The sequence below is a fragment of the Equus asinus genome, chromosome 7, assembly GCF_041296235.1.
Source record: "Equus asinus isolate D_3611 breed Donkey chromosome 7, EquAss-T2T_v2, whole genome shotgun sequence".
Taxonomy (NCBI): domain Eukaryota; kingdom Metazoa; phylum Chordata; class Mammalia; order Perissodactyla; family Equidae; genus Equus; species Equus asinus.
Window position 1 is genome coordinate 78,164,903 of NC_091796.1, and position 14,060 is coordinate 78,178,962.

Genomic DNA, 14,060 nt, shown 5'->3' on the forward strand with positions numbered 1-14,060 from the left:
GTGATCCATTGGTTGTTCAGTAGCATGTTGTTTGCTCTCCACGTTTGTCACTTTCCCAGCTTTTTTCTTGTGGTTGATTTCTAGTTTCATAGCATTATGATCAGAAAAGGTACTCGATAGGATTTCTTTTTTTTTTTTTGTATGTGAGGAAGATTGGCCCTGAGCTAACATCTGTTGCCAATCTTTCTGTTTTTGCTTGAGAAAGATTGCCACTGAGCTAACATCTGTATCAGTCTTACCCTATTTTTTTTGGATGCCGTCATGGCATGGCTTGGTGAGCAATGCTGCTAAGTCTGCTCCCAGGATCCAAACCTGTGAACCCCGGGCCACTGAAGCAGAGCACATGAACTTAACCATTATGCCACCGGGCTGGCCCCATTGATATGATTTCAGTCTTGTTAAATTTATTGAGGCTTGCCTTGTTTCCCAACATATGGTCTGTCTTTGAAAATGTTCCATGTGCACTTGAAAAGAATGTGTATCTGTTATTTTTGGATGAAGTGTTCTGTATATATCTGTTAAGTCCATCTAGTCTAGTTTTTTGTTTAAATCTACTGTTTCCTTGTTGGCTGTCTGTCTGGATGATCTGTCCATTGATGTAAGTGGGGTGTTAAGGTCCCCTGCTATTATTGTGTTGTCATTAATATCTCCTTTTTGGTTTGTTAATAGTTGCTTTGTGTACTTTTGTGCTCCTGTGTTGGGTGTATATATGTGCTTATAAGTGTTATGTCTTCTTGGTGAACTTATACAAATCTTTTTGTGGGCGAATTTAACTTATCCAGCTTGGGACTCAGAGAACTCTACCAAATCTGACCTCCTTCGTCTTCCAAATCTTCATTATGTGGATATTGAGTTTCCCAATCCATCCTCCATGCTCCGCTGTTATGTTTTCTACCTCCTTGTCTCTGGGCTACGTTCTAAGTAACTTCCTCACGTTTCTCTTCAATTCCGTAACTCTCTCTCTCTGTATGTCTGATCTGCTGTTTCGCCTGTGTATTGAGTATTAAAAAATTTTAACTGATATTTTTCATATGTAGAATTTCTACTTTCTGTTGCCTCCTCTGCATGTTTTAGATTTTATTTTCCTTTATTTCCCTGAATGTTCTTACTTTCAAGGCCCTTTCGGATCTCAGATGTGGGTATTTTTGTTTGATGGCTCTGATCTGTCCTGCTTGGCTGGGGTTTCTCGCTTTTGTTTTGATCTGTTGGTGAGTGCTCATCTAGGGACTGGTCTCCTGGGGAGGTCTGGCATGTTTCCTGCATGGTAGAAACATGTGTATATGAAACAGTTTTATGATCGACTCTGCCTGGTCCCAACAGAATTCACCAATTCTGACCATTTTAGTTTTAGTTCCTTCCTTAGGGTTTCCTTTTAGGAGGATAATAATAACTTGGGCCCTGTACCGGTCCAGAGTGCAGGCTTGAGGGTGTGCTCTCTCCTGAGGGACTCTGGTCGTGCTCTCAGCCTTGAGCAGGTGGCTGGCCTGGGCCACGGTGGGTGCACACTTTCAGGTTCCTGTTCATGGACAAGGTGGCACTCTCTTGGGTCCCAGCTACGCCCTGGTTCTGTGGCCTAGACGTCTGTCCCTGGGCTGCTGATGGACCAGCTTTATCTCTGCCCAGCGTTATCTCCCACCCCTGGGGCTTCCACTCTTCCATTTCTGATGATTTCCCTTTCTTCTTTTTGAGTTCGATTGTGTATTAAACTTTTATCTTCTCAGTGTTGTCTCCAGCATTTGTATTGTTTAGCATGGGAAAGGGAAGAGTTTTTATATCTTCTCAGATTATTTTATTTTTTTAAAAAATTTATTATTTTTTTATATTTCTCCCTCCTTTCTCAGATTATTTTAATTAGGAAATCTCTCTGTGCAAGTTCTTTAATCTCATTAAGCCTCAGTTTCCTTTTCAGTAAAAGTTTAGGAGAAAGTATATATGAGTACTTAGCACAGTTTCCGCAGTAAAGCCAATAGTTTTTTTTGTTGTTTTTTTTCAAAGATTTTTTTTTAAATTTTTACCTTTTCTCCCAAAGTCCCCTGGTACATAGTCATGTATTTTTAGTTGTGGGTCCTTCTAGTTGTGACATGTGGGACGCCACCTCAGCATGGCTTGATGAGCAGTGCCGTGTCTGCTCCCAGGATCCAAACCGGCGAAACCCTGGGCTGCCGAAGCAGAGCATGTGAACTTAACCACTTGGCCATGGGGCTGGCCCCCAATAGTTTTTAAAAAGGGTAGCCATTTTACTATTTTCGTTAGTAGTGTAATAATTGTTGTGATTCCATTTTTCCTCTCCAATGCCGATATTTCTGTAGGCATGATTATAGCCCAGGGTTGTTGTAGATATTAAATTATTTTTAAAACTTTGCTGTTGAATCTTTTTAAAAGTGATAAAAACAGTACACATTCTATGAGAAACCCTCAGCCATAGAGAAGTGTAGGTGGAGTCTGGCAGATCGCTGAGTCTGTGGGCAATACAGATTTTAGACCAGAGCCCACAGATGGGTAGCCCAGAGCCCAGAGTGTTTTTGTTTGGTTGGCACAGTGTTTTAAAAACTGTGAATTTGCTGCTGACACTTGAAAATGGTGACATTTCACGTAAAATCCCGATATCTGACTTCCCTTGAATACTCAAGTTATCTGAAGGCACTGGGCCTTCTTCCCGAACAGGATCAGTCAGCTCGTGCTCGGTGGTTGCTGTTCCATGTTTCGTCTCCATCACTGAGGCCAAGGGCCGCTTCCCATTTATTGTTATGCTTTTACTGTGGTTTTTTAAATAGTACAGAATAGTACTATATACCTATTTCTCTGTCAAAAATAGGAAAAAAAAAGATGGAGAAAACCATGTTATAAGACAAATGATAAGGAGACTATTTCATGGTAGAAATGAAGATGGTTCCTACGTATTTACTGGGGCATCTGTGTCACTTTTCTTGTGCTTGGCTTGCTTTACTTGCTTATGTTACCCTGTCTTGACCCTATGGACATTTCAATTTGCAGGCTCCTCCTGAGCGTCTTGGATCTCTCTCTAAGCTCTGTCCTTTTCTTTTCTAGTCCCGCCTTCCTTTTTGTTCTGCCCTAGCTCACCCTCAATAACTGAGTCTGTTTCTATGGAGAACTACGGAGACTTCTGGAGCAACAGAAAATCCACGCTTACTCAAGCCTGTGTGCTTTGTCCCCCACTGGCCACACCTTCCAGAAAAGCAAAGAAATCTTCCCCCCAACTTACAGATGATTCAGTTTTTTCATTGAAAAGCAGAAGTTTCCATTCAGCTGTTAGAGATTGAAGGTTTAAAGTGCAAACACGTTGAAGAAGACCCGTGAACTGAAATTTGCTCACTAATAGATCAGCAAGTGGAAGTGAGAGTCCAGCTTATTGTTTTGACTGACATGATCTTATGTGGTTAGGAGAGCTCCGGGCAACTGGTAGAGAGCAAGGGGGTTTCCCCAGGTGAGAATGGAGATGGAGATGGAGTACAGAAGGTAGGAAAGTGAGAAAATTAACATATCACTGTTTCATGTGGAAAGGTGTAGCAGTTTTTTAGTTTGCTGGCACATGGATTGGAATGGAATACTTTTTAGGGGAAAACTAGTTTCCATATTGGTTTAAATTCTGTGTGTAAACATATTGTTGCATTTGTTTTGCAGGTTGTGGGATTAGTGATATGCTTTCCTAGACAGCGGAAAAGTCAAAGATGTCGAGACACTTAGTGGCTTTGACAGTGACCACCCTTCTTGGTGTGGCTGTGGGGGGGTTTGTCCTCTGGAAAGGCATCCAGCGCCGGAGAAGTAAAACGAGTTGTGTGACCCTGCGGCGGCGGCAGCAGCAGCAGCAAGCACGAGACAGGAGAGAGCCGCCCCCTCCGGAAGAAGAGCAGCTGCGCCCCAGTGCCCCCAGAGCCTCGTGGGAGGAGAAGATCCTCGAGGCAAAGGTGGTGACTGTGTCTCACGGGGCAGAGTGGGATCAGATCGAGCCCTTGCTGAGGAGTGAGCTAGAAGATTTCCCGGTACTTGGAATTGACTGTGAGTGGGTAAGTTAAAAAGCAAAATGAGGGGCCGGCCCCGTGGCCGAGTGGTTACATTCACGCTCCGCTGAGGTGGCCCAGGGTTTCGCCACTTCAAATCCTGGGCACAGACATGGCACCACTCATCAAGCCTTGCTGAGGCGGCGTCCCATATGCCACAACTAGAAGGACCCACAACTAAAAATACACAACTATGTACCGGGGGGCTTTGGGAGAAAAAGGAAAAATAAAATCTTTAAAAAAAAGAAAGTGAAATGAAACAAATAAATCTTTTCTGCTTTTCCAACTAGGGACCTTGAATAGTCAAGTAGAGTATAAGATTAAAGGAGAATTGGCTTGTTCACAACTTGTTTGTAAGTAGATTTTAGCAGAAGGAGAAGCTGCTTCTCTTCTCTGGACAGGGGAGTGCTTATAATCATGGATCCTGGAGTCAGAGCTGTATGAGTTCCATTTTACCACTTACTGTCTGTAGACTTGGACAAGCTCCTTGCCCTCCCTGAGGTCAGTGTACTTGTTTGTAATAGGGCTGTAATGGCATCTGCCTCCCAGGGCTTTCCTAAGGCTTCAGATAGATCACCCCTATAAAGACTTCAGCACAATTTTAACACATAGTAAATGTTCAGTAATAGCTACTATTGATATTTTTGTTAGTATTTTCCTAAGGATGCTGTGGAGAATGTAGTTAAGGAAGTCTGTTTAAATGGGAATTATTACACAAATTAGGATTTAAAAAGATAACAGTTAAAATTTGAAACATTGTTTACTCCAAGCCAGACACTGTGCTGTTTTGTTTGCATCATCTCATTTAATTTTCACAATAATCGTATGTAGGAAGAAACTGTTATTATCTTCACTTTACAGATAGGAAACAGAGGCATAAAAAAGTTTAGTTACTTGTCCAAGGCCACAAAGCCAGTAACCAGCATTTGAGCCCAGGGCTTTCTAGCCATCTGGTTGATTTTTCTAATAGCTTTACTTTGGGGAGTTGTTTCATCATTGTGGTGAGGATAATGTGTTACCCCTGCTCTTCCATCCTTCTGATTCACAGAGTGAACTTTAATCTCCTTGACACAGAAGATATTACAAAAATGTAAATAAATCATAGTTATCATCTTTTGTTAATTCAGCATAATACCTTGCCAACATCCCTGACATATGTCTTCTGGATATCCAGAGTACAGCCAAGAGCCAGGAAATGTAATCAAAAGAGGCCCTAAGCAGAATAGCTGCCACAAGGTCAGAGGCGGTAGGAAGGGCTGCCAGATGCAATTCAGTGACGACCAAGAAGAGAGCAGTGTTTAGTAGTCACCCAGGCCCTTCACCTTAGCTACTGGGTATTTCTGTACATCAGCAATAGTAGTAGTCGTTTATACCATTGACCTTGGGCCATCAAGAAAGATTAGGTACTTTTAGTTGATTCTGTATAAGAAATTATATCGTTTTAGAAATATTTACTTATTTCTATATCACTTTAGAAATATTTACACCAACAACAATAGAAGAAAACATTAGTAGACAGTGAGCTTTAGTAGCTTAGGAAAATTCACATTTGTGAATATCGGGATTATTCCAACTAAATGAAGTGTAACTGTAGCAGCTACGGGGTAGTGTGAGGTGAATAGTTAGTAACAGCGCTTGACTTAATGGTAATACATTGAATCACTGTGCAGACTCGAGGATAAATTAAAGTGGCAAATAATCCAAAACTCACTTCATTTTGACTTTCAATAGGTGTTGAACTCTTGCTGGATGCCACATCTCCTTCGGGTGTGACTGCATTTCCCTGATAGCTGCTACCCTGAAAAACTTCGTGAAAGTCATCCATGTTTGTTCTCTCCTTTCTTCCATTTCTGTTTCCCTTTCTCTTTCATTTGCTTTGTGTGTTTGTTTAGTTATTGTTTTTGTTCTTGTTTTAGACAGTCAGTATTTGTTTTGATTTGCCAAAGTGTTTACCCTTCTTTTTTTGCGTGTGTGAGGAAGATTCACCTTGAGCTAACATCTGTTTCAATCCTTTTTTGTTTTGTTTTGTTTTTACTTGAGGAAGATTAGCCCTGAGCTAACGTCTGTGCCAGTCCTCCTCTCTTTTGTATGTGGGACACCTCCACAGCATGGCTGATGAGTGGAGTGGTCCAAACCCAGGATCTGAAACCACAAACCCAGGCTGCCAAAGCAGAGCGCATGGAATTTTAACCATTTGGCCACGGGGCCAGCCACTACTTACCCTTTTCTTTGCTCGTCTCTCCTTTTCTCTCAGATCTTTTTAGAATCATTTTCTTTCTTTTCTTTTCTTTTCTTTCTTTCTCTCTCTTTTTTTTTTTTTGGTGAGGAAGATTGGCCCTGAGCTAACATCTGTTGCCAATCTTCCTCTTTTTGCTTGAGGAAGATTGACCCTGAGCTAACACCTGTGCCAATCTTTCCTCTATTTTGTATGTGGGTCACCGCCGCATCATGGCTTGATGAGTAGTGTAGGTCCTCACCTGGGATCCGAACCTGTGAACCTGGGCCACCAAAGCAGAGTGTGCTGAACTTAACCACTATGCCACCAGACTGGCCCCTGGAATCATTTTCTTTAAGGTCATCCTTCAGAAGTTCATTTCTTGAGGGCTCATTGATAATAAACTTATTATCATTGTTATTATTTTGAAAGTGTCTGTTTTATGCTCTTGATCTTGAAAGATATTTTCACTGGATATAAAATTCTAGCTTGGAAACTTATTATCATTTTCAAGCTAGTATTCCATTGTCTTCTGGCTTCCATTGTTGCTGTTGAAAATAACTGTCAGTCTGAATGTTGATTCCTTATAAGTAATCTAATTTTTTGTTATCTCCTTTTAAGATATTCTCTTTGAGTTTGTGGTTCTGAAGATTTACTGGGATGAGACTAGGCACCGTCTTCTTTCTGTACTTCCATATTGAGATTCAGAGAGAGATCTGGATATAAGGATAGGTGTCTTTTATTAAAGTTAAAATTCTCTTTGAAGATTGTCTTTACCTTGTTTTTTCTTCTTTTTTTCCCTCCTCCTCCTCATTCTTTCTTGCTGGAATTTGATCAGTTGTATTCTCAACTTTTCATGCAATCCTACATGTCTGTAATCTCTTGTATAGTTCACGTATCTTAGTCTCTGGATTCATTCTGCACAATTTCTTCAGGTCTCTTTGACAGTTCCCTTTTTCTTTCTTTAGCTTTGTCTAATCTGGTGTTTAACTTGCCCGTTGAGTCTTTTTTTTTTTTTTTACCTTTTTATTGTGAAATAAAACACATCAAGAAAAGTGCCTGAAACAAAAATAAACAGCTAAATGATTTATCTAAAGAGAACAGCTGTGGAACTAGAAACTAGGTCAAGAAACAGAAGGTTGCCAGTACCCCAGAAGCTGCCCTTGCACCCCTTGTGATCGTTGTCTCTCCCCTCCCCTCTAAGGGTTACTGTTATCCTGATTTCATGATAGTTACTTTCTTATTTTTCTTTATACTTTTATTACTCAAGCATGCATCCCTAACTATTGTAATTTAGTTTTGTCTGCTTTTTAAATTTAATATAAATGAAACCATCAAATATATATTCTTTTGTATCTGGGTTCTGTTGCTTGACCTTAGGTTTGTGAGATTTACCTCTGTTGTGTGTGACTGTGATTGATTGCCATGTAGTGATCCGTTGTATAAATACATGACAATTTATTCATCTATTGTAGTACTGATGGACATTTGAGTTGTTCATGGTTTGGGGCTCTTACAAAGAAATGCTGCAACGAACGTGTGCATTCATTATTATTGGCATAGGCGTCTATGAGTGGAGTCCTGGGTTGTAGAGTTTATATATGTATCTTTAACTTTTACAGATAGTCAAAACTGTTTTCCAAGGTAGTTTTAACTAATTTGCCCTCCTTACCTTACTTTATCAGTAGTGTAAGAGTGTACCCGTGGTTTCCAACTGTTTTCGGAAGTGGTTCTATTCAACGTTTTGCCTTCAGCATTGTCATATTGACATGATATCTGCAGTAGGTTTGTTTGTAGATCCTTTTACCAGATTAAATACATTCAGTTCTATTTTTGGTTTGATAAAATAATAATTTGTTTTGTTTTGTTTTTTACTAAAGGGTGTTCTTTTTAGATCTGTTTCTTGCAGGCCTGGACCTACCCAGATTTTTATTATAATTTTTTTAGGCCATATTGGTTTATAGCATTGGGTAATTTCAGGTGTACATTAAATATATCAGTTTCTGTATAGACTGCATCATGCTAACCACCAATAGTCTAGTTTTTATCCGTCACCCTGCCTATGTGCCCCTTTACCCATTTCGCCCTGCCCCCACCCCCTTCCCCTCTGGTAACCACTAATCTGTTCTCTTTGTGCATGAGTTTGTTTATCTTCCACATATGAGTGAAATCATACGGTGTTTGTCTTTCTCTGATTGGCTTATTTTGCTTAACATAATACCCTCAGGGTTCATCCATGTTGTTGCAAAGGGGACGATTTTAGGTAAGAGTTTTTTTAAAATCATGAATAGTTGTTGAATTTTATCAAGTGCTTTTTCTGTGTGTCTTGAGATGACTATGTAGTTTTTCTTATTTATTCTGTTGTGGTGAAATATGTTGATTTTCGAATTCCTAAGATAAATCCAAGTTGGTCACCATGTTGTATTCTTTGTATACATTGTCAAATTCATTTTGCTAATGTTTTTTAGAGGATTAAAAAAAATCTGTGTTCATGAGTGATATGGGCTTATAATTTTGCTTTCTGAAAATGACCTTGTCAGATTTTGATGCAGTTATGCTGGCCTCAGACAACAGGTTAGGGCTGTTCCTTATTTAAATGTTCCCTGGAAGAGTCTGTGTAAGACTCACTCATTAAATGTTTGATTAGGATCTGGTGAGGCCATCTGAAGTGTTCTTTTAAGGAAGTTTTTGAAATATGGCTTCAGTTTCTGTAATAGTTCTGGGGTGGTTCATATTTTCTGTTTCTTGAAGTCTGTTTTGATTAGTTTTTTTCATCTGAATCTGTCCTGTTTCAAATCTTAAAATTATAAGTATAAACTTGTTTATAATATCCTCTGACAATATTTTTTCCTGTCTGGTAGATTTGTAGGGATGGCTCCTTTTTCATTCTTGACATTGCTTATTTGTGCTTTTCCCTTTTTTTGTTGATTACTCATTCTATGGGTTTATCAATTTTATTAGTCTTTTCAAAGTACCAACTTCTGGCTTTGTTGATCTTTATTGTATGTTTGTGTTCTAGTTCATTGATTTTTGCTCTTTCTCTATTATTTCTTTTCTTCTACTCACTTGGGTATAATTTGCTGTTCTCCATTTATTCTTCAGCCTACTTTAATCTGACATCCTACCGTACTACTCCACTGACGCTGTTGAAGTTGATGGCTTTGTTGTTTTCTAATCCAATGGACACTTGTTTGGACTCATATTATTCTAGCTCTCAAGAGCATCTGCACAATTCCTACGCTAGACACTCTCTTCTTGGCTTTTATGCCCTCACATTCTCCTATCTCCTGTCTTACTGTTCTTTCCTCTTTTTCCTTTTCTGGTCCCCCTTCTACCTGACTTCTAAATACTGAGATGGCTCAGGCTTGGTCCTTCTGTGTCCACCCCAGAGACTGCAAACTCAGATTCCTACGAGGTCCAGACAGAAAATGTAAATGAAGGATGTAGAGTGATTGTTTGCATTTTGGGATACATAAGAATTTTCTTAAATTTCATGAAGAAGTATGCTCCTTCACTTTTTCTTTAAACACAAGGCCTGTATGATCTATCTTCCATTTTCCCAGTTTTGATAGAGACAGAGATATTGAGAATTATTCCTTTGTATTAGGAAAACAGTGGTGTACAAATAAATGAGAAATGAAAAATGATAGTTGCCTTCAGTGTTTAGAAGACATTCTGGTGAATGAGAGAATTCATGCCTTATATAAAAGAGGAAGCTGCTGTACGTGTTGCCAGATTGTCCACTTCTTTTAAGAAAAACTTGGAATATAGATTTTAAGAAAATGTAAACTCTACTAATTTTTAAATTCTGGCACAAGTTTTTAAATATATGGAGACCAAAAAATAATATTTAACACATCTGTGGGTTAGCATATGGGTCCATGGACCACTAATTTATGTCCTCTAATCTACATTCTTTGCCTAAGTGATCTCATCTACTTTTATAGCTTTAAATATCATCCATATGCTCATGACTCGAAATTAGAACTCTAGCCTTTTTTATCCACCTGCCTCCTTGACGTCTCCCCTTGAAGGTCTAATAGTCATCTCAAACTGAACGTGTTCCTAACAGAACTCTTGATTTTTCTTCCCAAACCTGTATTATCCCTAGTCTTCTCTGCCTTTAAGATTAAAATCAGGGAGACATCCTCCCCACTAAGGGTTTTCTAACAGAAGTGATATCATTGAAAGTCAAACACACAGATAGGCAGGTATAGTATGTTGTTTCTTTAATGCCAAAATATATGGAAATTCAAAGAAGTGGTTATGGAATGCAGGAACTAACACTTGTTGCAAAATAGAGGCATGGTTTCCAGATCCCCTAGAGTTACCATGGTGATGTACAACTATGGATAACTCACCTGCACAAAATGAGGATGCTGCCATGTTTTAGAAGCTGTTATTGCCTTTCTCCTGGGGAGGTGGGGGTGGGTATGTTAAATATCTTTTCTTTTTTTTTAAAGATTGGCACCTGAGCGAACATCTGTTGCCAATCTTTTTTTTTTCTTCTCCCCAAAGCCCCCCAGTATGTAGCTGTATATTCTAGTTGTAGGTCCTTCTGGTTGTGCTATGTGGCATGCCACCTCAGCGTGGCCTGATGAGCGGTGCCATGTCCGTGCCCAGGATCCAAACTAGTGAAACCCTGGGCTGCCAAAGTGGAGCGCACAAACCTAACTGCTCAGCCACGGGGCTGGCCCCAGATATGTTAAATATCTTCCTGGCCCCTGTCTCTTGCCTGATTTTTTCTGGAGTTTCTGACTACAGACGTCCTTGCTTAACAGGTACAAATAATTGATGCAGTAAAGAATGTATGAAGTGAAGATTACTTTCCCAAGAGCATCCTTCTGCAGGCCCAGGCTTCAGTCCTGCCTGAGGTCCACTCCCTTTTCCTTACTACTAACCCCTCTCTTCCCTTCCCATTTAGAGAGTATTACCAGAGCTATCTTCAGAATAGATTTTGCACCCGTCTGCTTCTCCACATCTCTACCTTCTCCCTAGTCCAGCCTCAAGTGTCTCTCGTCTGGACGTTTGCAGTAGCTTCCTGACTGGCCTCCTCTTGGACTCTTGTGCACCTAGAATCTCTTCTCCGTACAGTAACCAAAGTGGTCTTCTAAAATGCACATCAGATCATGTCAGTCTTCTGCTTAAAACCCTCCCATTGCTTTGATAAAACCAAGATGTTTTACTTACATGTTATTAAGGACTTACATGCTCTGGTCTCTCTCAACACCTCTGATTTTGTTTCCTGTTTTCTTCCCATCCTCTTATTACTTTCTAACCTCATTGGGTCTTCATTCTGTCACTTGAACAAGGCAAGCTCATTCCTGTCTCAAAGTCGTGGTATTAATTTAACTAATAGATAAACTCCACAGACTAGGGGTGCTCATTAGTTAACCTGTTCCAGCCTGGAATATGGCCCCAGATCATTCTTTACTCTCTGCTGCCATCCTGGGGTCATTTAAAGAATCACGGGCTTTTCCAGAAAGTTTTATCAGCTCTGGACTTTTAAGAATCCTGAAGCTAAAATGGATTATCCACTGGCCCTTAGGAAGGAGGATCTCTAAACCAGTGCTCTCTAAGTGAATCACTGAAATACAGAAAAAGTGTTAGAAATTTTGTCTATAAATGATTGATCGCATCATTCATTTAAAATTCTTTTGTATATATTTAATAGTGTCTCTAACACATCAGTATATAATTTATAAGTCCATATGCATATATAGTGTATGTCCCAAATACTTTTTATATGAATTGACTAATCAAAAAAAAAATCAGAAACCACTGGATTAAATAATGCTAATGAAATTAAAATGTCATTTTTTTCCTATTAGATATAACATTGGTAAGCCAAGGGTTCCATTGTTTTCCATGAGTAGTAAGTGATGTCAAGGCTAAAAGACATTAGAAAGCAAAAGGGGATGGGGCTGGCCCCGTGGCTGAGTGGTTAAGTTCGTGCGCTCCGCTGCAGGCGGCCCAGTGTTTTGTTGGTTCGCATCCTGGGTGCCGACATGGCACTGCTCATCGAGCCACGCTGAAGCGGTGTCCCACATGCCACAACTAGAAGGACCCACAGAAGAATATACAGCTGTGCACTGGGGGGCTTTGGGGAGAAAAAGGAAAAAATAAAATCTTAAAAAAAAAAAAAGAAAGCAAAAGGGGGAAATATGAGAAATAAATATAGATTTTTTTTTAAGCCAAACTGACTGTTAGAAGCATTATTCTTCCAATTACACGTTCAGTGTAAATTTGGTATCTAGTGGAATCATAAACATTTGGATTCCTAGTGGGAGAAATTTATGATACATTGGATCTTAAGCACAATCCAGAAACAGTGTTAAAAAGACAACTTACCTATCTCTGTGTCTCTATTTATTTAATGTATTTTAGAAAATGGAACCTGACTGAAAAGATGTACAAAGATCCGGCCTTAGGAATTCACAGTGAGGATTATGTCAAATGAGCAGTGCTAAATATTGGAAGTAGAGATTTACAGCTTTTTCTTGGAGAGAGCTGGTATCACAGAGGGAGGGAATTACTCATTTAAAATGGCAGTTTGGCCACATCTCGATGAATTGGTATATAATAGAAGCCAGTAGTCAAGTTTTTTGTAGGTCTTTTTCACCTTGGCCGAACCCCAAGAAACAGACACATTAGAGATCAAACTGGCACGCTTTCACGGGAGGATGCGGAAATGCCCTCACTGATAGAGCAGAGCCTGAGCGGGGGAATCTTGGGGAATTGCGGTTTTACTTGGCACTAAAGTAGAAGTTGAGGGTGAAGGCCCTCCTGAATTTTGTTTTTAGCAGCAACTCTTTGTGATCTTGACTGTTTCCCCTCTGTGATTTTGATCACCTCAACTGTGAAATACCTCTCTTCTGAGTACTTGTAAACTATGTGTGAACCACTCCTTCGGTATTTACCATGTCATCTCTACAGGTGTGAGCTTATGTGTATCATACTCCACCTATGAGGTTATAATCCTTTAGGCAGGTCCCACCTCTTCTGTAACTTTATATCCAAGTGGCGCCTGGTGCAGTGCCCGGCGCACTGATACATGGTGGTGAGAGAACTGGTTCTTTGAGGGGCTGTCCTGGACATTGTAGGATGTTTAGCAGCGTTCTAGCCTCTAACTACTAGATGCCACTGTACCCTCCTCCAAGTTGTGACAATCAAAAATTTCTCCAGACCTTGCTGGATGTCCCCGGGGGTGGGGGTAGGGGGAGCAAAATCACTCTTGGTTGAGAACTATTGTTCTAGAGACTGGGAAATTCAGTTTCTAGTGCTGAATTTGCCATTCTCTCTCTCTGTGTTTGGGCAAACTGCTACGGTTTTAGGCTTTAAATTTCCTCTCCTGAAAAATGAGGATTGGAATTTATTGGATGCTTAACCTGGGTTCGGTGGATCACTTTAGGGAACCTTTAATTAATGTGAATTTTGTATGTAAATTTTTCTGGAAATAACTTCCTTGGCTTTCACCATTTTCTCCAGTTTATTACCTCACAAAAATTAAATCTAGATCAGTTAATATATAAAGTTTTTTCATTTCTTAAGATAGAAGGATCCTAGCTTATACACAATGTACATTTTTTCTTTTATGAGCAACATTTGTGACCATAAAATGCTGAGAAAGCACTTTGTGCTCCTAGGATTTTATTATATTGGCAATACCACTTATTTATAGTACTGTATTTCCTACCTCTTTTTAAAAATTGGATCTTGAGGCAGTGATGATGAGGTAAATGAGATACTAGCGCCTATGTTAGGGAGTTTAGATAATGAAAAGAGTATGTTTCGTTTGGCATTCTACTCCGTGGCCTTTTAAAACC

General features: G+C 39.8%; 1 protein-coding gene across 7 annotated transcripts in view; it reads left to right on the top strand.

Annotated features, from left to right (window-relative positions):
- Positions 1–14,060, top strand: part of EXD2 (exonuclease 3'-5' domain containing 2) — a 96,647-nt gene that overhangs the window by 64,265 nt on the left and 18,322 nt on the right. For 6 of the 7 annotated variants that reach the window (XM_044773860.2, XM_044773861.2, XM_070513864.1 and 3 more), the window contains one exon: positions 3,643–4,025. The exons of the other annotated variant lie outside the window; for it this stretch is intronic. In XM_044773860.2, the coding sequence (XP_044629795.1) occupies positions 3,690–4,025 (336 nt within the window). In that variant the 5' untranslated portion in view covers positions 3,643–3,689. The remainder of the gene's footprint in view (positions 1–3,642; positions 4,026–14,060) is intronic. 7 annotated transcript variants of the gene reach the window in all.